At 35.0% G+C, this 22,869-nt stretch overlaps 1 protein-coding gene across 6 annotated transcripts in view; it reads left to right on the plus strand.

The window, feature by feature from the left end:
- KCNT2 (potassium sodium-activated channel subfamily T member 2) overlaps window positions 1-22,869 on the plus strand; it is a 344,584-nt gene that overhangs the window by 161,106 nt on the left and 160,609 nt on the right. For all 6 annotated transcript variants that reach the window (XM_082703085.1, XM_082703087.1, XM_082703086.1 and 3 more), the window contains exons 10-12: window positions 275-439; window positions 2,191-2,327; window positions 6,273-6,336. In XM_082703085.1, coding sequence (XP_082559211.1) covers window positions 275-439; window positions 2,191-2,327; window positions 6,273-6,336 — 366 coding nt within the window. The remainder of the gene's footprint in view (window positions 1-274; window positions 440-2,190; window positions 2,328-6,272; window positions 6,337-22,869) is intronic.

The following is a 22,869-nucleotide window of genomic DNA, read 5'->3' on the forward strand; positions in this document are numbered from 1 at the left end:
CATAAATCAGAGGTACAAACTTTTTAGTGCTGTTATGATATAATAGGAAAATCATATTAATATGTTTCTGTAGAGACCTGAAGCCCCTCAGAAGCATTAGCAACCTACACAGCAATCGCATGAAAAGTCTATTATTGAAGGGAATACAGATAGTTTGAATCTCAGTGAGTTCCAGCTAAGAAATTGAGTGTATCTAATAAGCCAAGGAGGTATTGTATTGGTTTTTACTTTCATGTCCAGTGTTTTTTGTTCATCTGTGGAAAATGTATTGCAGTTTGAACAGCTGGCCTATTTGTGGATGGAGAGACAAAAGTCAGGTGGAAACTATAGTCGACATCGAGCTCAAACTGAGAAGCATGTTGTTCTGTGTGTCAGTTCACTGAAGATTGATTTACTTATGGACTTTTTAAATGAATTCTATGCTCACCCAAGACTTCAGGTACATAGAAATTATGTTATGCCTTTGACTGGATCATAACTAACTAGCATATTGTCAAAGTCAATTAACTGATGGTGCGGCCTGCATTCTGGAGGATTTTTATTTATACACTCAAATTTAGAAAGAGTAAATGAAGAACTACAAATATAACCAGGAACATAGAAAAAATGCTTAAGGAATACACAGTATTTTAAGTTTCCTTCTGTATCTACACTAAAAGACAGATGGAATTATGTTAATGCTACAAAGAAAGGTTTTCTTTGAATTAAAAGGATTTTTTGGGTAATGCACAAATGACATTTTTACGAAACAGTGGAATTTAACATAAAAATGAAAACGTCATTTCACAATATCATCTACTCACTTGAAATTATTGGAAGTTTTATCAAGTGTTGCTGATAGAAATGTGGAAGTCTGAAAGTTCCATTTTTCCTTTTGTTTCCCGGAGTGTACCTAGGTCTTATTTATACTAGCAATGAATAACCCAAAACTGGACAATAACTAGTTGAATTGAGAACAATAATTCAGAAAAAAAAAAATCTCATCTGTCTATGCTGATAAAATCGTCAGATACTTCTACTCCTTGCTGTGTGGTATTGGGCCTATGTAGATCTAGGTAATATCCTTTTCCTGCTAAATACACTTAGTTCAGTCCAAATAGTAAAGAGCTACTTGAATGTCTAATTCCTCAATAAATTTGTGTCAAGAGGTTGGACAATCCCAAGATCAAAACAGTACTGATTATATCTAATTAGATCTCCCTTAAATAGATTTGTGTTTTCATGACTATATTGGACATCTTTTAAAATACTCTTTAAAAATATTTTTTTTTAAATATAGTTTATAAATAAGCAATGCTTAAATTACATCATACATTCTTTTTCTTCCATATAAATTAATTTGCATTTTTGAAGAAACAGCATGTTTGTTGTTTTTATTATTATTCATATTAAACAATTGCTGTTTTGCTTCTTATATTCCAACAAGAAAACCTATTTTTGGAAAAATATGGTACCCCAAATTGTGACACCTATTAATTTTTTTGACTGGTATCAATGTGGAGAATTCTTAAAATTCTCCAAATTTCCACTAGATACATTTTAGATGATAAAATGGTGACTGTTTCTCAGAGAATTATAATTCCTATTATCAGTGTATTAAACTATTTTATCACTCATAGTGCTCTTGTATTTTCTCCAAAGGACCATTATATTGAAATATGTGATATCAAAGTTTTAAATTTACTTTGTATTATCAATATTTTTATGAATCTTTTTCCTTTCAGATAGTCATCAGAGATTTTTCAGTATTATCAGTTCATATTTCCAAATGATATAAATCACCATCAGAGTTTCTATTCCAAAACTAAAAATTTGAAGTATGAAGTGATTTTTAAGTACTTCTGCTCTGTATGTATTATATATTTTAGAATAAGCCTGAAGTTATAATATAACTGAAAACTTCATAAGTTGGAAATGTCTACTGAGTATACACTGATTACCTTCTCTTCATAGTACTAATAAGATTGAAAAACCTTATGTTGGTTTATGAGGTTTTTATATGTCTCAGTTATGTTTATTATAGGATCATGTTAATTAATGTAGGTCCAGGTTTTAAATGCAAATTTTTACTTGTTAGCAGGAGTTTATTTCTATATCATCGTATTTCTAAATGTCCTTAGACATTCTGTTTACTTATGTAACATAAAGCATACCATGATTTTGCCCCTTTGCTCACTTTGTTTTGAATAGGATTATTATGTGGTGATTTTGTGTCCTACTGAAATGGATGTGCAAGTTCGAAGGGTACTGCAGATTCCAATGTGGTCACAAAGAGTTATCTACCTTCAAGGCTCAGCCCTTAAAGATCAGGATCTGTTGAGAGCAAAGTAGGTATCCCTATCTATTTTCCATCTTGTAATACTTTAATATCTTTTCTCTCCTCTGAATTTTAGCAATTTTCAGTCTTGCAAGATGTGTTTAAGTATTTTTGTATACAGAGTCTTGCCATAGTTCCACTGCTGCTCAAACTGAAAGGTTAAAAATATGAAATCAGTGTATTTGCTCCTTTTCTCAGTGCAAGGAGGTTCAGTGGACCATGTCCATACAACACAGTGAGGAGTGTGGCATGGTGTAATTATCTCAAGCTGTCAGAGAGGAGCAGAGTTATCCAAACTCATGGTTAGAGTGGTCTCCAAATGACTACAGTTTTTATTCCACAAATACAGTTTTTATTTCACAAATAAAAGTGTTGGGCTAACCATTGGGAAATGCCACAGCAGTTGAGTCAAGGTTTAAGTTCCAGAGTTTGTACTATGTCAGGCAGGTGACACTTGTGTTGCCTGGTGTCAGAGGTGTCCCTGGGGGCTGGAGGAATCAGAAAAGTAACTGGGTCTTACCTGCTCTTTTCCTGTTGCATGTGTGCTAGCCAACCTGGCTTAAAGTTGACATAGGAATATACCTTTGTCAAAGGTCATGGAATTGTTCCATATGAACAGAGTGAAAACATAGTTGGGCAGAAGACCATGGACACCAGGGAGTCAGGGCCTCTTCAAACAACACCCATAGTTTCAGAAGTCAGAGGAAATCTTCAGCAGAGGTGGTTTTGCTTCTGTTGCTTTTAAAGTTTTAAACATGTCTTTATTGGTGAGGAAGAACGTCCTGTCCCCTTCTAGGTCCTTCCAGCTGGACTAAGAATCAAATTGACATGAGACAGATTAACAGGAGAAAATCAAATTTAATAGTGTATGTGCAGGGAATCCGTACCGATATGGAACTTCCAGAGACAGTCAGGCAAAATATGTCACTGTGCACTAAGGAGAAGAGATAGAGGTCTGGGACTACCAAGGGAAGGAGAGCAGGTTATAGAGAGATGAACAAGGGTGCTTAGTATTGTATGAGATGGATGAATCACAGACCCGTACCCCTGAAACAAGTAATAGATTGTATGTTAATAATAATTTTAAAAAGGAGTAAATGTTTGGTGAACAAACATTTGCTGGGCCACTCAGAAACATGGGACATGGAGAACTTAGATCAAACAGGTCTTGCTATCTTGCTAGTTTCCTCCCTGCCTGCCTTCCCAGGTTTGTATCATACTGCAGTTATCTATGTTGATGACTTCCTACCTGGGGTAGATTTTCTGTCTAAATTCTTTTCAGTTGGTTGAGGAGGGAGATGAGGAGCTTTCCCGAATCTGCTGGTGTTTGTTTGTTTGCTTGTTTTTAATCTGCTGGGTTTTGATTGCTTTTTAGCTCAAAGTAATCTTCAGGCCTATGTGGCCCATCTTGGAGTCACCTTGGATCCTACCTCTCCATTTGTCCCTGAGTTGTCTTTTGTGCTCCTTTAATATAAATCTGCTCGCTGAATTTGAGAGCATAAGTATATTTTATTTTGCTGTTTTGTTTTTTCTGGATAGCTTGAGTATGTGTGTTGGTGGGTTGGGTGTGTGTGTGGTGGGGATGGGGTCGGGGGTGGGGGGACAGTGGAAAAGAACAGGAGAAAACTCCCAAACTCCTTTTTGGGGCTTAATTCTGCAAAGTGATGACTATGTATTTTGTAACTTGAACTTTGACATTACCAGACTTTTTCAATGATTTAATGACTTCTGAAACAAAAAGAAGTTAGTAGAAACCATCATAATATAGTGAATGGATGTAATTAGGAAATTTAGCTTCTTTGAGAATATATTAGTATCTCTAGTGGATTAAATACTTCATAGATGTTGTCCGTGTACACACAAGAGTTAACTCAGATTCTCCCAGCACCTCAAGCAATAGATGGCTTTAGGTGTTTGCTATTTGCTATCTATACACATTATTTGGGAGCTCTAAAGAAATAGCTGCTTAGACACTAACATAATTTGGATCTTTACTTTCATCTGCACAGATAATCAGTATGCTTAATTTACCACATGCATTAAGTTCTTCACATAAGAATAATTTCTATATTATGTTCACTATGAATTTATGTGATAATTGAAGGCTTTTTATTACCTAATAAATTAATCTAAGCTATTAGTTTTAGCTGTTAGTATTTTAGCTTGATACTATAGAAGAGAGCAGAATTTGCTACCACAAAATATGCCTCAATGGGATAAAGATTATTGTAAGCTGATTATTTTTAAGAAGCAATAAACACAGGAAAAACTGAAAACCTAGTAGAAATTAACCCTTATGTAAGGGACATTCACGTTTATAAGGGAAATCTCCATCCATAAGTCTCTCTCTCTGTCTCTCTCTCTATCTCTGTCTCTACCTGAAAGAGGATGACTCCATCTCTGGAAACTCTTGTGAATGGAGAAGTCGAGGACCTAGATCTATATAACAACCTTACCTAGATTTACTGTGCTTTCCTTGATAGGTTCCCATAGCTGGTTCTACCATTAGCCAAACGTCTTTTGTCTTTAGCTGAAGATGGTGTTTAAGGTGGTGGCTTCATGGGATAGGAGTTAATCAGTTTTCCTGGGTGTCTCCCATGTATACAGGAGGTATACGTGTTGCTAAACATCTGTTTGTTTCTCTTCTGTTAATCTGTCTTTTTATCACAAAGGGGTCTCAGCCAAGAACTTAGAAGGGTAGAGGGAAAATGATTTATCTTTTTATTAATTACATGATTTGTTTAGGATTAGAAATTCATTTATTATTAATATTATTAAATGATTTCTCAGCGAAATCAATCACATTTACAAAAAGCATCCATTCATTGGAATATACAAAAAATGAGAATGAGGATGAGAGAGGTAGCAGATTGGTAATACTAAAAAATCTGGGTTAAGAAAGAAGTATTCATTTTATGTTCATTTCTTATCCTAATGTCATATAAAGATGTGGGATTTAATGTTAACTAATACATTCTTCAACACAATTTCCCATGCAAGAAACAAGGAGTAGGATTCTCCAAACCAGTTCCAAAGGTCAGTTGCATGAATTTTGAATTGCTTTGTTGGAGATGATGTTTAGAAAATGTTATGTGATACTCATTATCTTGTAACCATGCCTCAATATTTTTCCAAAACTGTTTGGTTTGATCTAGTTTCATGGACTTTTATCTTTCCCCTGCATAGAAAAAAAATTTTGGGGGTGGGAAGGGAAGGTTTATTTTATCATAATGAAGCAGAAAGATAAAACATTCCTTATTTTGAAATTAACATTTTTTTTGTTTTTATTTTTTAAAGATATTTTAATTTTTAAATAATTTCTACACCCAAAGGGGATGTTGAGTTTATAACCTGAGATCAAGTGTCGCATGTTCTACCAACTGAGCCAGCCAGGAACCCAAGATTTTTGATTTTAGAACATTATTAATCAAGCACTGAAACCTACTGTTTATCACCAAATTTAAGAAATGTAGATCTTTAGTATAAGGGACAGGGGTTTGGAACAAGATGATGAATCATCTCCAAGAAATGTAAATGTACAGTAGAGTTTGATATAAGAATACTAAGTAACTCTATTCCTTCTCTCTTAGTTAATTGAGTAACTTTGCAGCTAAAATGTAACTAATCATAAAATGAAGGCCAATACAACTCCCTTAAACAAAGCATATATATGAGAAAATATATAAACATCAAAGAAAATAAAATTTGAGGGTTTTTTTAAATTTTTCTCATTATGAACTATTGAGTTATATATCCAATTCAACTACAATTTTTTTTTGTTTCCAGTCAAGTACAGTCACGGTCTGCTAGAAATCTAACTTTTGTTTAAGCCTAAGGATACTCATAGTTTATTTGCACTTTGTGTACATTGGACTAAGCATTGGAATTCTATTTTTCAGACACTATGAAGACATTTCAATATATGATTATTTATTTTTTTTTTGTCTGTATTTAGGATGGATGATGCTGAGGCCTGTTTTATTCTGAGCAGCCGTTGTGAAGTGGATAGGACATCATCTGTAAGTTTCTAAAATCTCTTTCATAATTGTTCTTCTCACCTGAGACGATTTTTAATTTTTTAAAAAATCTGCCTATGTTAAATATAGGTAACTTTAAAATATTACTGAAGGGAAGCAAATATCTCTAAACTGTTTTTGCCATCGTATAAGAATAGCTGATTTATAGACTGTGTCAAAAAAGCTCTTTTTGAAGTAGTATCTACTAGTCCTTGGGTTTTCTGTTGATCAAAATGAAATGTCATACATTTTTATTAAATATGTCCTTTGCTATGTAATGTTGTTAAAATGTTCTCAATTTCCTCAACTCAAAACAAAGCAGATGGATCAGGCAGTCTGCATTAGAATCAGTTGGGGAGCTTCTAAAAAAGTATGCATTCATGAAAATTCTATTCAGGGTATATAAAGTAGGGATCTGGAATCTGTGTATTTTTAAAAGATCCCCAGGTGATAGGGAAGTACATCTCAACTTGATACTCTTTAACTTATATGATCTCTATGATTCATTTTTTTTCGACCTAAAGTTATATAAACTCATAATTACATTAAATGGTATGATTTACCAAATTATAACTTGTATTTTTAAACATGCATTCTGATTTTATTGTTTTTAAAAAGTGCTTTATTATTTTATATTGAGCAGGTACTGTTAACTCCTGTGTTTTTAAGCCAATGAGTTTTTCTCTAGCCATATCTGTGATGCAGAGACAAAGCCCTGGTGGCTTCCATAGTGACTGGGAAAAAGGCAATCTATGCATGGGATCTTTCAGGGACATGATTAGTTTTTTTTTTTTTTTTTTTTTTTCTGGAGCATTTAATAGTAAAGTGTGTTATATTAATTTAGACTATGAGTCCTGAATGTGGCAGGCTCTGTGTTCTCCTGTGACCTCATTCTAATTTACCTAAAGTTCTTATTCCCTTTTAATTTAATTTTCTCATCCTTTATATGAAGAGAGTTATTAAGGCTTGTATTGTGTCCCCCAAAATTCATATATTGAAGTCCAACCTCCCTAGTACCTCATAATGTGAACTTATTTGGAGATAAAGTCTTAATAGAGATAATCAAGTTCTAATGAGCTTATTAGGATGGACCTTAATCCAGTATGACTGGTGTCCTTGTAAAAAGAGGAAGTTTGGAGACAGTCAGTTATCAGGGAGAATATCATGTGAACATGAAGACAGCTATCAATAAGCCAACAAGAGTGGCTTGAAACATATCATTCCCTCCTTATCTTCAGAATGAATCAACCTTGTCAACACTTTGATTTTGGATTTCTGGCTTCCAGGACTGGGAAATAATAAATTTCAGTTATTTAAGCCACTCTGTTTATTCTACCCTATTACTGTAGCCTACCAAACTAATGCAAGAGCTTAGAGCAAACACAGTTTGGAAAAATTTATAAAATATTTCTCTTTGCAGTATGTATTTCTAAAAATTCATCTGCTCTCCTTCTTCTCCATGGTTGCTATCTTAATTCAGACCACACCCTTCTCAGTTCACTTAAGTACTGAAATAGTACTTAACTATAACTATTTCAGGAGTTTCTTAATTGGTTTGGCACAGTAGGTGCTCCAAATGTATTTACGGAATAAACGAATTTGAACTGGTCATAATCTACCATATGTTTCCGTAATTAATTTAACTTACATAATTGTGAATCTTGTGCCTCTTAAGTGGTAACTTTGTTTTAAAGTACTCATAGTATTCCAGTATCAATGACATTTTGAGTAACAAGAAGCAGAAGCATTAATAAATAAAAATATAATATCTTTTAGAGTACCCTTTAAATTGTGAATTTGAGATCATTCAGTTAAACAAATGTGTTTCATTACTTCCTAACACTCTGCTAAACTGACAGGAAATGAATTAAAAATTTCACTCATTAGGACAAAGGAGATGGAAGATGAGACAGCACTAACACAAGTTCGGAAGCTAGAAAGCAGATGGATGAGTGGTAACCGACTTAGACAGAAGGAAGTTAAAATTTAAGTTGAGAGAGGAAACAAGTCAGAAGCAGGCTGCTTTTTGCAATGGAACCTCAAAAGTCTCAAGATATAGAGACACCAGATGCTTCTGTAAGTAGGGTTATATGCGGGATTAAACATATGAATAGTATTAAAAGTTTGTAAAAGAAGCAATTAGATTCCCTGAATCCCTCCAGAAATCCATTGCTGATCCCTTTCCCCATCCTTGGAATAGGTTTACTGTTGGCAGAATTTGATCCAGGGATACCTTTCACTCAGAATCAGTAGGTGCAACTGAGCCAAAGATTAGAATAAATTGCTCCACTGAAAGTGAGGTGATTGTCTCAAATGACTCAGAAACCTAATAACAAGGTCCATACCTCCACTGGCACAAGATTAGAGGAATTTTCTCTGGGGAAATGGTCCATCACAAGAAAGAATGCTCTGTGTGTGTGTGCGTGTGTGTGTGTATAATATATATATATATATATATAATATATACATATATTGTGTGTGCATAAATAGATAAAGTCTGGAGTGCAGTATCACAAATTGATCACCCTACAGTAAGGTCTATGTGAAAATAAGATTCCCACATTCAGTGAAGTCCCAAATAGCTTGTGAGTGTTTAATTTCTACATATGTTCATTTAACAGAGATCACTGAACATATAAAGAAATTCCTGACAAAGAAAAGAAAGAATGGGTGAACAAACATAAGAAGTATAGAGAAAAGGGGGAACTCAGAGGAGGAAACAAACAAAACTGTACAATTTTGGGAGAAGAAATAGATGTTAAAATATATAACAAACTTCCTCAGGATAATATGAGTTGAGGAGAGTATACATATATAAAACAAGAACAGTAAGAACAAGATAATTGAAGACAAAACAATAAACACTTAATGAACCAAAAAGAGCACCTGAAAATTAAAAGTAGGGTAACACATGAAAAATTGTATAAAGGGTTTAGAAGAAAAACAAGAGAGGTGAGGAAACAAGGCAAAGTACTATCCCCAAGATTGGAGAGACTGACATACAAATATGGAGAATAATAATTTACCTCAGCAAATACTCATGAGTGAAAATCATCCTGGGAATCAGTATAGGGGCAGGAAAATCTGAACTGTAATTGATGAATTACTGGAGGTTCACTGCAGACAACTTTGAGAAATGTAGGGAAATGTAGTCATGGGGAAGGGATAACATAATTTTGTGAGATTTACTTTTGGGACTTTTACCCAGTTCTCACAGTAAATATGAGAGAAAAATCCCTTTGGGATTTCAGCAAGGGGAAAGGAAAGGAATCATTTTGAAATATACCAGAGCTCTGTTCCTCTTAACAGGCCTTACCCTCAGGAAAACTAACCAGTTTAACCTGCTGGAAACCTAATTATCAGAGCCTACCCAATTTGGGCAAGGGAACCCAATTCCAGACCACTCTGGCCATTCTTCTTTAATTAAGGGTGTTGGGGACCCTGAAAAACATTTGTGAAGGTCACAGTCTTGAGGTATTTGTTCACTAAAAGACTGACACCAAATCATGGACTATAGAAAAATTTCCTTTATCCCATGGCTCAGTCAAATGTGTCTAAAGATCTACTTATTGCAGTTCCTTTAGCTTTGTATATTATGACTGGCTATCAGGAAAAAATTACAAGGTATACCAAAAGGGGAACAAAAATCCAGTTTGTAGAGACAGCAAGTATCAGAACAGACATAGCAAGGATATTGAACTTACAAGAGCAATCATTTAAAATAACTGATTAATATATTAAGGGCTCTCATGGACAAAAGAGACAGCATGTATCAACAGATGGGTAGTATAAACAGAGAGATAGGAACCTTAAGAAAGAACCAAAAATAAACGCTAGAGGTTTAAAAACAAAAACAAAAACATAACAGCTATGAAGAATGTCTCTTATGGACTTATCAGTAGGTGGGACATGGCTAAGGAAATAATCTTTGAACTTGAGGATAACTCAACAGAAACCTACAAAACTAAAAAGCAAAGTGAACAAAGATTGAAAAAGAGCAACAAAAACCCATAACCACAATGGAATATCCAAGGCTCCTAGGACAACTGCAGAAGGTATAACCTAAGTGTAATGGGAATATTAGAAGAAGAAAGAAAGGAATAGGAGAAATACTGGAAAGCATAATAACTGAGGATTTCCCCAAATTAATAACAGACACCAAACCACAGATCCAGGAAACTCAGAGAACACCAAGCAGAAAAGGTGTCAAAAAAAAAAAAAAAAATATATATATATATATATATATAAAATATCAAAGATAAGCCCCTGAAAGAAGCTGGTGGGAGGAACACCCTAACTACAGAGGAGCAAAGATAAGAATTTCATCTGACTTGTCTTCAGAAACCATACAAGGAAAAAGAGAATGTAGTAAAATATTTAAAATGATGGTAAATAATACAGAAGGGAAGTCAATATCAGAATTTAGGACACCTGAACAGAGGGACAAGGAGAAAGGTCTGGGTCCTGGTAACTGAATGGAGTTTTAGGTTTGGACAGATGGCAAATAAGAAAAACCAATATCCATGAGTGGCACTAAGTATATGGTATTTCTGCTCTTTTGGCAAAGACTGAAGAGTCTCTCAACTGTTTTGTGTTTGTGTATTCAGGGCCTTATAGAAGTGTCTACAGTTCTTAGAGAAACAGACTTTCAGGACTTGATTACAAAATGGATGATAGACTATTCCTAGTGTGCTCAAATCTGGACACACCAGTTGGCTACCATTCATCTCTTTTTAAAATCATTTTTACATATGTGGGAGCAATGATCCAATTAAAGGTTTATTAGGAGAAAAATAGGAACCCAGAAAAATGTTGCACTATGCTAAATAGCTATATGTTAGAATTGAAGACACCATATTGCTTGATAATGAACATACTCCCATTTTAGCTGTTGTCTTAGGATGGGCCTGTCATGGTTGCTGCTGCAAACAATTCTACATTGTTTCCTACAGAGTAGTGGTTTCAACAACTTATAGTCCACCTGCCCCTCTGACCCCAGTGTTTGGTTTAAATCCTATCAGGAGAGTTGAAGTTCTGCTCTTTGATTCCCCAAAGGATAATAAATACATCATTTTGGGAAAAAAAAAATCTAGGTAGTTTTGTTTTGATTCTATCTTTTTGTACATATAAGGGCTTGGCCCAGAGAAGGTATTTTAGTTGCCTCTCCCCAAGTAGGTTGTTCATTCTGGGAGGTGGGTGAAAGAAGAGAATAAGTCTTCCTTTTTGATAATCCAGTCTTGCTACAGTTGAATCATTTCACCTTCATTAAACCTTTCTTGTATCTTCTCTTAGAGGAAAATGAACTCTATAATTTCACACTTATACAGTCAGGTCATTATCACTGTTACTTATACTTGCATTAGGGAGCGAAAGTGAGTGAGTGTCTTGGGAGGGCCAGAATGTCTGGAATCATAATGTGTTCCTACGTGATGGAATTACGCTCCACTTGGCTAAGAGGCTATCTGGTCTCTCTAATTTTAATCAAGCTCACTCATGTTAGACAATTGAGTCACTTGGGAAAATTTTAAGAGATTCTCAGGAAATTCCTTCTCTATCCTGCAAGGGATAGCAATCAGTCACTCCTGCAACAGGGGTTGAGAAGTAGTGTTGAAACTCTTGGATATTATGAAGAAACATGTCGATTTATATTTTACAGATACAATTACAGAACAAAGTAAAAAGTTCTACTTTGGTAAAGGTCAATTTCATTGAACCTTCCTTGGAGAAATTTTTGTTGTTGTTAAATAAATAAGATTAGGCAATTTTTTTTTCTTTCCTTAATTTAATTCCAAAGATATTTATGTGAAGTTAATTAATGAAATGTTTATGATTTCTTAAGAAGTAACTTAGAGTAATTATTTATTTATCTACTTATTTAAAAGATTTTATTTATTTATTTGACAGACAGAGATCACAAGCAGGCAGAGAGGCAGGCAGAGAGAGAGGAGGAAGCAGGCTCCCTGCTGAGCAGAAGGTAGATGTGGGACTCGATCCCAGGACACTGAGATTATGACCTGAGCCGAAGGCAGTGGTTTAACCCACTGAGCCACCCTGGTGCCCTAGAGTAATTTTTTAAAGATTTTATTCATTTATTTGATAGAGAGAGAGAGAGTGAAAGAGAGCATGTGCAGGGAGGAGAGGGAGAAGCAGGGCCCCTGCAAGCAGAAAGCCCAATGTGGGGCTTGATTCCAGGACCCCAAGATCATGACTTGAGCCAAAGCAGATGCTTTACTGATTGAACCACCCAGGTGCCCCTGGACTAATTTTTTTTTTTTCATATATTTATTCTAAGATGAACCTTTCCAATAATTGTTTTTAATAGTTTAGATTTACCTTGCAATATTTTCCTGCTATGTCTATGCACATCTGAGTTAGGATTATCTGTTGTGTGGCGACAACACATTTTTAAAATCTGTAGAACTGAGATTTTGATATTGGTCATGCTTTCAAAGAAACTTTTCTAAACGTGGTTCAGAATCTTTTGATGTGATGGTCGACAAACACATGAAAAGATACTCAACGTCAGGACTCATCAGAAAATGCAAATCAAAACCACAATGAGATCACACCTTACAACGGTCAGAATGGCTAAAATTAAAAAGACAAGAAACAACAAAAATTGGCAAGGGTGTGGAGAAAACGAAATCCTTGTGCATTGTTTGTGGGAATGTAACCTGGTACAATTACTGTGGAAAACAGTTTGGAGGGTCCCCCAAGAATTAAAAATACAAATAGTATATGATCCAGTAATTACACTACTAAGTATTTACCCAAAGAAAATGGAAACACTAATTCAAAAAGATATATGCATCCCTATGTTTCCTATAGCAGTATTTGCAATGGCCAAGTTATGGAAGCAACTTCTGTATTCATTGAAAGACAAATATATTCCACAGTGTGTGTATGGAACATTATGCAGCCATAAAAAAGGATGAGATCACACCATTTGTAACAACATAGATAGACCCAGAGGATACTATGCTAAGTGAAATAAGACAGAGAAAGACAAATATCATGTGAATTCATTCATTCATAGAACCCAAAACAAATGAATAAACAAACAAAAAGCAGAATTAGACCTATAAATACAGAGAACAAACTGATGGTTGCCAGAGGGGTGGAGAGTTGGGGGTTGGACAAAACAGATGAAGGGGAGTGGAATGTATAGGCTTCCAGTTATGCAGTAAGTAAGTATCACTATTGTAATAGTGATATATGGTGACAGATGGTATCTATACTTGCGCTGAGCTTAGCATAAGGTATAAGATGTTGAATCACTATGTTGTGCACCTGAAACTAATGTAGCATTGTGTGTCATCTATAGTTAAAAAATTTTTTTAAAATCATTCTATTATGAAAATGTTCTTTTATACTATTTTCTTTGCTACAGTTACACCTTTGGAAAATGTTGCACACTATTTCTGATAGGTACACATGCATTTATTATTGCTGAATAAATTGCTAAAAATTGCTAAATATTGCTAGAATTGAATGAATGAGTTCTATTGCTTTATTTTTTTAATTTTTAATTTTTTTAAAAAGATTTTATTTATTTTATTGAGAGGGAGTATGCACAACTTGGGGGAAGAGCAAGGACCTGCTACCTTGTGGGGCTTGATTCCAGGACCCCGAGTTCACAACCTGAGCTGAATGAAGGCAGATGTTTAACCAACTGAGCCACCCAGGCACCCTATCTTCTCTTGTTTTAATAATATTTTTTAAACCAGGCTGAATACTACCAACTTTAGTATTAGTATGTGTATATTCTAACTGGGAGAGGCAGAGTTGTGACTATCAAAATAAAAAATTAATAAATACTCCAAAGGATTCTTTTTTGGAATTAATAAGATTTCATAAAAATAAATATATTCCTATATAAGGTTTTATATTCTTTATTCAAATATTATAGGGTAAACATGAACCTGAAAGTAGTATAGCATCATTCTTAGTAAATTTTTCTGAGTCACAAAAAGATTTTTTTGAAAACCATTAACTGTAGTTTTATTAAAGTCAAAAATCCTTTTTGATGATCCTAGATCAACTTTAATTTAAAAGAATGAATGAAGCTCACGGGTGCCAACTGGCTCAATCAGTGGAGCATGTGACTCTTGATCTCAGTGTTGTGGGTTTGAGCCCCACATTAGATATAGAGATTACTAAAATAATAAAACCTTAAAAAAAAGGAATAAAGCACATGATGTCTGCATTTTAAAGAAAATGCCCATTTTTTTCTTAAGATGATAACATTTTTTTTAACTTTTTATTTTTTATAAACATATATTTTTATCCCCAGGGGTACAGGTCTGTGAATCACCAGGTTTACACACTTCACAGCACTCACCAAAGCACATACCCTCCCCAATGTCCATAATCCCACCCCCTTCTCCCAAACCCCCATTTATTTATTTATTTTAAAGATAACAGATTCTCAAACATGTATTTTTCTACATAACTTATTGTGAAAAATGATAACATTTTAAAAACATTTAATATTGTAATGCTAATTTTCTATAAAGATCTTGCATGTTTATATGAACTGGAGTTCTAGTCCATGTTGATACTCTTGTTATACATATTTTAGGTCATTGTTTTTGAGGAGTTCTAGTCCATGTTGATGCTCTTGTTATACATATTTTAGGTCATTGTTTTTGAGTCTACTTAATAAAGCAAACAAGCAGAAAGGAACCAGCAAATTTGACATTTCGTGACATTTGTGCACATTATGTCATTTCATGCTCACCGCAATTGTTTTATAGATGAGAGAACCAAGGCTCAGAGTTGTTAATTAGATTTCCCAGAGCGGCCGAGTCTGGGCTCTATGCAGGTCAGGTCAACTTTAACACTCCTTTCTTTGTACCAAACTGCTTCCCATGTGATAATAGCTTACTGTTCGAACGAGTCACACATTTGTACATAAGAGGTTCCACAGTTTGAAATTTTAATCAGTAAACAACAACAAAAAAATTATGTGTGTGTGTGTGTGTGTGTGTGTGTGTGTGTGTGTGTGTGTGTGTAGGATTTGAAGCATCGGTTGTCTGTTCTATTTCCCATTTTTAGTCTGTTTCCTAAAAGAAGATATTTCCTTTAAATCCGTTAAAGTACTGATACTGTATTTTTTTTAAAGATTTTATTTATTTACTTGACAGACAGAGATCACAGGTAGGCAGAGAGGCAGGCAGAGAGAGAGGAAGGGAAGCAGGCTCCCCACTGAGCAGAGAGCCTAATGTGGGGCTCGATCCCAGGACCCTGGGATCATGACCCGAGCCGAAGGCAGAGATTTTAACCCACTGAGCCACCCAGGCGCCCTGACACTGTATTTTTTTTTTTTTTTTTTAATCTCTGCTTTGTAAGAATATGGCAATTGTTTCCTTCTTTCTTTCAGCTTTCACTCCCAATTTTCCATGATCCAATTTTGGGCTGTGATACATCTATTTTTGCCTTTCAAGAATGATATCATTTACCTTTTTGTTCTGTGAACAAAACTAAGTTTTCTCCCATTGTTTAATGATTAAATCTAAATGTTGGATGCAATAAACATTTAGAATTTTGTGGCTATGTACACAATGTTCAATGAAGACCCAGTGATCACTTTGATTACATATTTCCTCTTTTGTATTATTTCCTGTCACACCCTAAATTTTAAAAATATGCTATTATAGGTATTTGTTACCATGTATTATTTTTTATTTATCTATTTTACATTGCTGTTTATTGCAGATTTGTTATCTGCACTTACTATTCTAGCAGGAATTAATTTGTTCTTTATATTTTCATATAAGATTTACATGTCTCAGTCCACTTAGGATCAAATTTACATGGACCCAGTTGACATAAGTATTTGTAGACTCTTTAGACATGAGCATAGCATTTTACCCAAGGAAAAAAATTTCTGTAGGGTAACACTGTCATCATTTTTAACCATTCATTCATTGAATAAATATTTATTGAGTGGTGTATCATCCAGGCATTGGTGTACCAACTGAAGGTATGTTTATGAACATAGCAGTGAAAAATATATCTGTTCTCATGAAGCTGGCCTGCTAGTAGAAGTGACCATCAATATATAATTAAATAAATGCATAGAATGTTAGCTGGTGATGAATATTAAGGAGAGGACACTGGGGAAGAAGCATATGAAATGTTAGAGAAGGTTGACCTTTTAGATTGAACCATTAATTTAAAAATTTGAAAGCTTAACGTAAAATATAATCATAAAGCTCATTAATTATTAAACAGGGACACATAAAGCAACACTGTCTCATTTATTTCATTAGACTACTTTTATGGTACCTGTTACTTCAAGCTGCTTATATTCTTATAGGTATTAAAATTCTTCCTCCCCGTTAGTTCTAGCCTCTTAAAAAAACCAACATTCACTATTTTTAAACTTATGGTGTCCTTAGATCCATTATTCCAATTTATACTCTCTCCATATCTCTGAAGCTCCTCCAAGAACACCAAATGTCCCCTAATAGAGAACATTTTGTATTGTTGTCTTACTTACTTGTTTTCCCTATTTTGTTCCATGATCATTGGTGCGTTTTTTTCCCTTTACACACATTCCCTTCTCCACTTGCCTTTGTACTCTCAATCTTTATAGAATTCTTTCTTAATAGTTAAGCCATTATTTCTCAATTTCTTTTAAAAGAAATGCTTTAAGAAGTGTTTTGTGTTAATTAAGGGATCAATGCATCAAGAAGATATAACACTCCTCAAAGTGTGCACAAAGTTGCTGTGAAACCTCAAAGTACATGAAGAACAAAATGGCAGAACTGGAAGGAGGTGTAAAAATCTGCCATTGTTAGAAATTTCAATATTGCTTTCTAAATTACTAGCAGAACAAGTAGAAAATCAGTAGGGTTATAAACAAAACAAAACTTGAGCTCATTTTTACCAGCTAGATCTCACTGACACGTAGAACATTACATTCAACAACTGTAGAATACACATTTTTTGCAAGTGTCTAAAAAACATTCACAGAGAAAAGATCATATGCTGGACAATAGGAGAAGTGGCAAAAAAAAGTTAAAAGAATGAAAATGTACAGGGTGTGTTCTCTGATCATAGAAATCAACAATAAAATGTCAGCAGGATCCATTCATCTGTTGATGGACATTTAGGTTCTTTCCATAGTTTGGCTATTGTGGAAATTGCTGCTATAAACATTTGGGTGCACGTGCCCCTCTGGATCACTACGTTTGTATCTTTAGGGTAAATACCCAATATTGGAATTGCTGGGTCATAGGGCCTGTACCCCTGGGGATAAAAATATATGTTTATAAAAAATAAAAAATTAAAAAAAAAAGTCAGCAGGATAATACCCAAATATTTGAAAATTAGCACATTTCTAAATAAGCCCTGAGTTAAATGCAAATTAAGGAAAGGATTAGAATTATTGTCATTGAATTGTGATGAAACTGCACATGTCAAAATGAGGGGAAGCAGGTGAAGTAATGCCTAAAAAGAGATTTATAGCTTTAAATTCTTGGATTAGAAATGAAAGTTTAAAATTAAGTAGCAAAGTGGAAGTGGAAGCAGCAAAGACATACTTTAGAAGTGGTGTCTGGGGACGCCTGGGTGCTCAGTGGGTTGAGCCTCTGCCTTTGGCTCAGGTCATGATCTTGGGGTCCTGGGATTGAGTTGTACATCGGGTTCTCTGCTCGGTGGGGAGCCTGCTTCCCCTCTTTCTCTCTGCCTGCCTTTCTGCCTACTTGTGATCTCTCTCTCTGTCAAATAAATAAAATCTTAAAAAAAGAAGAAGAACAAGAAAAAGAAGTGGTTTCTGTAAATGGAGCAGAGAAATGCCACAGTACCTGAGGGTAATTTCTGGTGAAGGAAATCTTTCTCTCTTTTTTTCTTTCTTCTTTTTGGTGGGAAAATTTTTAGCAAGTCTTTAAACTAAAGGAGATGATCCATCAGAGAGGGTAAAATGAGTGATCCAGGAAAGTGTAAAATTCAAAGAGTAAAGTCACAGGATTCACAAGAGAGAATATGATCTAGCAGACAGGCAGAAGGTTTCCTTGTGCTAAGTGTGTAAAATACTCATTTTTAATGAGAGGCACGTATGCAGTCTGGTGTGATGGAGAACGCTATGGAAATTTTCTTATTATTTCTCTTTTCTCGTAGTAGTTGAGATCATAATAGAGGTTTCAGGAACTGTGTAAGATAGTTCTCTAGAGCAGCAGGAAAGTGACTGGCCTGGAGGAATGTGGAGTTTGCTAAGCAATGTTCATCTCTCATGTGATATTACAGACTCTCAATTTGAAGTAAGGCCTCTTTAGCATGCATGTGTGTTTGTGCCAACCGTCTGTTATTTGTAGTAGAAAAAGGGTTGGATTTAGCAAGGTTGTAGTTTTGCCTGTAGAGTAAGCCTGATTGAGAGAGACAAGCAAAATGACTGTTTATGCAAGGGTCTGCTTATTTGGTGAAACATTTGATGCAAGCTGGTATGCAGGGAAATGAGAATGAGGGTATTGAGGTAACAGAGAACGAGAGTGTAGACAGATTGAAGTTGCTGAGGACATCAGGCATTCTTTGGAATCACAGTCCTAGACAGTGAGCTGGAAAGTTAAGAGGTGGCTGAATGGACAGAAGGAAGGACGTCTTCTATTGTGATATGTTTTAAAAGGTTCAGACACTTTCCAGTATCTTTTTCCTCAGTCTCATTGGGTATACTCAAAAAGATTTCTTCAAAGTTAAGTCTCCAGTGAGTCATTATAATGTATGCAGCATAATAGATTTACCCTCTGGATGGATTTTCTTTGCAATGGTAAAAGAATTTAATTTTCTGAGCTGAACTGGGCATATGGATTTTTACATAAATGGCCTACTTCTAGAAAAAAAAAACTGTAGTGTTTGCTTTGCTCTTTTAGCTTTCTTGGCACAACTGATTTTTTAACTTCTTGCTTCTTGGGACTGAAAAGAAAAAGGAAATACATAATAACACCTTTTATTTATTAGCCATCACTAAATATCAATTAAAGGCTAGAGGTCATTTATATATATATTTATACATATTAATATGTGATGTATTTTTCATAGCAACCCTGCAAGGAAGTTATTACTTGCTCCAATTTGTAGGCTAATAAAACAGTATTTTGAATTTTGAATTTGCTATTTTGAATACTCGCTCAAAAACCCAGTATTTACAATTTATTCTGTCTGTGTCAAGGAAAGATTGCACCAGACTTTGCTAAACAGGCGAGAAAGATTTTATTTAGGACTGTTGCAATGAAGGAGAAAGATTGAACTCAACTCCTTGTAAACAAAGGCCGGAGGATTTTTAAGTTCTGGACTGAAACAGATGGAAAAGTACTGAATGAAAAAGGGAGTCTGGTCCACGTGATTATGCCATCATTTGGTAATTGTCTCTGAGGGAAGTTAGGGTCCTATCTTCCCATGAAGACTGGGAGGTAGGGGCTCTAGCTCCTTTGTTTACATTGCAGAACGATGGCCCCCTAGTTCCTGAGAAAGACATTTCTGGGTTGTAAAACTGGTGAGAATCTGGGAGAAGATTTAATTCTCAAAGGGACCGAAAAAAGGATTTTAATTGGACTTTTTCTAAAGTAAATGTTCAAAGAAAAGGGTGTTCAGGGGTCTATATTCAGGAAGAAACCTGACAGAAAATCAAGCTGTCAGGAAATCAAATTGAGGGAAACTTTAAAGTCTTCTTGGTCATCGGACTCCAAAGACTTTTTTAAGTTGTAACTTTTAGAAAAAAAAAAAAATATATATATATATATATATTATGCTGTTATCTTTCCTCTTAAATGTCAAAGATGTTCATTTTTTCCCCCTGATAATTACATGCATTTTTGAACATATGGAATCTTCGAGTGGAAGCCAAACAGTCATCAAATACGCAGACAGCATATTCCCTATGTGACCCTTTTAGACAGTATGAGGAAAGAGCTGAAATAAAATGTTTGCAATTGTAGAGGAGGAAAAATAATATTCCTCTACATTCTAGGTTCTGTAGGTGTTCTCCCCTCCTCTTCAGTAATAAAAGAGTAACACAAGAAAATCAGCCAGAACTTTTATATGTATACCTCTTGTATACATGGGAGATACCGAGGAAAGCAGCAGAACTCTCCCAGTGGTTCAAGCCATCCCCTTAAATAGAATCCTCAGCTAAGGACAAAAGGAAGATGCTGGGAGTGGGGAGACTAGTTCTGAGGGGTTATCAAGATAATACCGTTAGGTTTTATGCAGATTTAAGTCTGGTGCCTTCTCCACTGATAAAGAGCTGTGGTCTAGAGTCATCCTCTTCTTGGTACAGAGAAAGTCACCCTTACAAATGGAATTTTCTTCATGAATATAGATTTAAAGGGTAGATTTTACTTTGGTGTAAGAGCTTCTCCCTTAGGTTACTTTTTATCAAAAATAATCGGACCAAAATAGTCTTTATGCTACAAAAAGTGTATTCTGCTACACTTCACAATTTAAGCTTTTTAAAAAGAATATTGTTTTGTCTTAAGCAGATCCATTTGAGCATTGCAACAGTTTGACAGATAATCATTCCTATTATTTCATTATGCAATACAATGTACCATAAATTCTTTAGAAAAGTTTCCCAAGTCTTTTTTTTTTTTTTTAAGATTTTTATTTATTCATTTGACAGACAGAGATCACAAGTAGGCAGAGAGGCAGGCAGAGAGGGAAGAGGAAGCAGGCTCCCCGCTGAGCAGAGAGCCCAATGTGGGGCTCGATCCCAGGACCCTGAGATCATGACCTGAGCCGAAGGCAGAGGCTTTAACCCACTGAGCCACCCAGGTGCCTCTCCAAAGTCTTTTTCTTGTTATTCAACCCAGTGGCTAATAATCTGTTCTCAAAAGCATCTTCCTTTCCAATTCATAAGATCACAGAATTTCCAACTGTGAATTTTAAACTTGCTAAGACACCCCTACTAGTATAACTCAGTTTTTAATCTGGACAGCAATATCTTTTGGTACATTCCTGAGAGATGATTGTCACTGAACTTCAGTTACACGCTTTCTTTATGAATCACTTTATTATTCACTCGGCACTTGTCAATGAGCTTTGTGAGATTTTAAGATACTATGGTCACGACTTTGTTTAAAGAATAAATCAAGGAAGACCCAAGAGGGTTATGATCTGGAGTTAGATTTGGGGTTGACTGTGATTCCTGAAGAATCTGGGAGAGGACATAAGTATGCAAAATATGTTATTTAAGGGATGTAAGGCTCCCTGCAAATTATTGGACCTTAGGCCATTATAAGCACGAAGAAAAAACACAGGACTTCAGTTTTAAGGAGCAGAGCACAAAATAGGTTTTGGTTCTTGACAAGCAAAGGCAGAGCGCAGACGTATTATTTAACTGGCCATAAAATTGACTTGCTACACAATGCCAAAATTAGTGGTAAGAAGATTCTAGGAATATGTCTTATCTGGAATTTTCAGAAGGCAATCAGATTTTTGCCATGATGTATCTATAAGGAGTAGTACAGTTTCAGCTGTAAGAATGGGAATTGAAAGTAGGATTACAGTTCCTGAGAGATCATTGGAAAGAGCAGGAGATACAATCTTAAAACTGAAATCCAAGGTAATGTTTTGGTCTCAGACATAATGTCAGTTCCTTTCTGTTTAAACTTGGCAGAAAGAGGAAATTATACTAGCAGCCCTATGAGTTTTTTTTCTTTTAAGATTTTATTTACTTATTTAAGAGAGAGACAGAAATAGTGACAGAGAGCATGAGCAAGGAGAGAAGCAAGCTCCGCAGCTGAGCAGGGAGCCCAGTGTAGGGCTTGATCTCAGGACCCAGGGATTATGACCTGATCCAAAGGCAGATGCTTACCAGACTGAGCCACCTGGTTTGTTTGGTTATTAGTTGTTTTTTTTTTTTTTTTTTTTTTAATTTATTTATTTGAGAGAGAGAGAGAGAGAGAGACAGCATGAGCGGGAGAGAGAGAGAGAGAATCTCAAGCAAACTCCATGCTGAGCATGGAGCCTGAAACCGAACCTGATCCCAGGACCCAGAGATCGTGGCCTGAGCTGAAGTCAAGAGTTGGTTGCTTAACTGAATGAGCCACCCAGGTGCCCCAATATTTTAATATTTTTATATTTATTTGGGTTTTTGGTTATATACTTCATTTTTAAGTATTTAATTTAAGAAAATCCTGAATTATTTTGCACTTAATAATAAATATATATCAAATTAGAAACCTGATTCTCCAAAGACATCAATTACAGTTCATTACAAATGAACTATGTAGTTTCCTTATTTCAGTCATGAAGTCAAATGAATTAATTATAGAGGACATTTGTTATAGATTCTATGTATCAGAATTCAATTTTTTATACTAGTACATATATATCTAGGTATATATGCAATATATAGATAGATAGATATGCAATCTAATCTTATAATCTATCAATTTACCTATTAGACCCAGACAATGTAATTATGAACAAAATAGACCCATACTGAAGGTGCTTTTGAGTCTAAAGCAAAGCATTTAGAGGAAGTTCTGGGAATGTGTTATTCTCTGGGTAATGATTATATTAAGCAGGAGTTGT

Source organism: Mustela nivalis (assembly GCF_964662115.1).
Source record: "Mustela nivalis genome assembly, chromosome: 16".
Lineage (NCBI taxonomy): Eukaryota > Metazoa > Chordata > Mammalia > Carnivora > Mustelidae > Mustela > Mustela nivalis.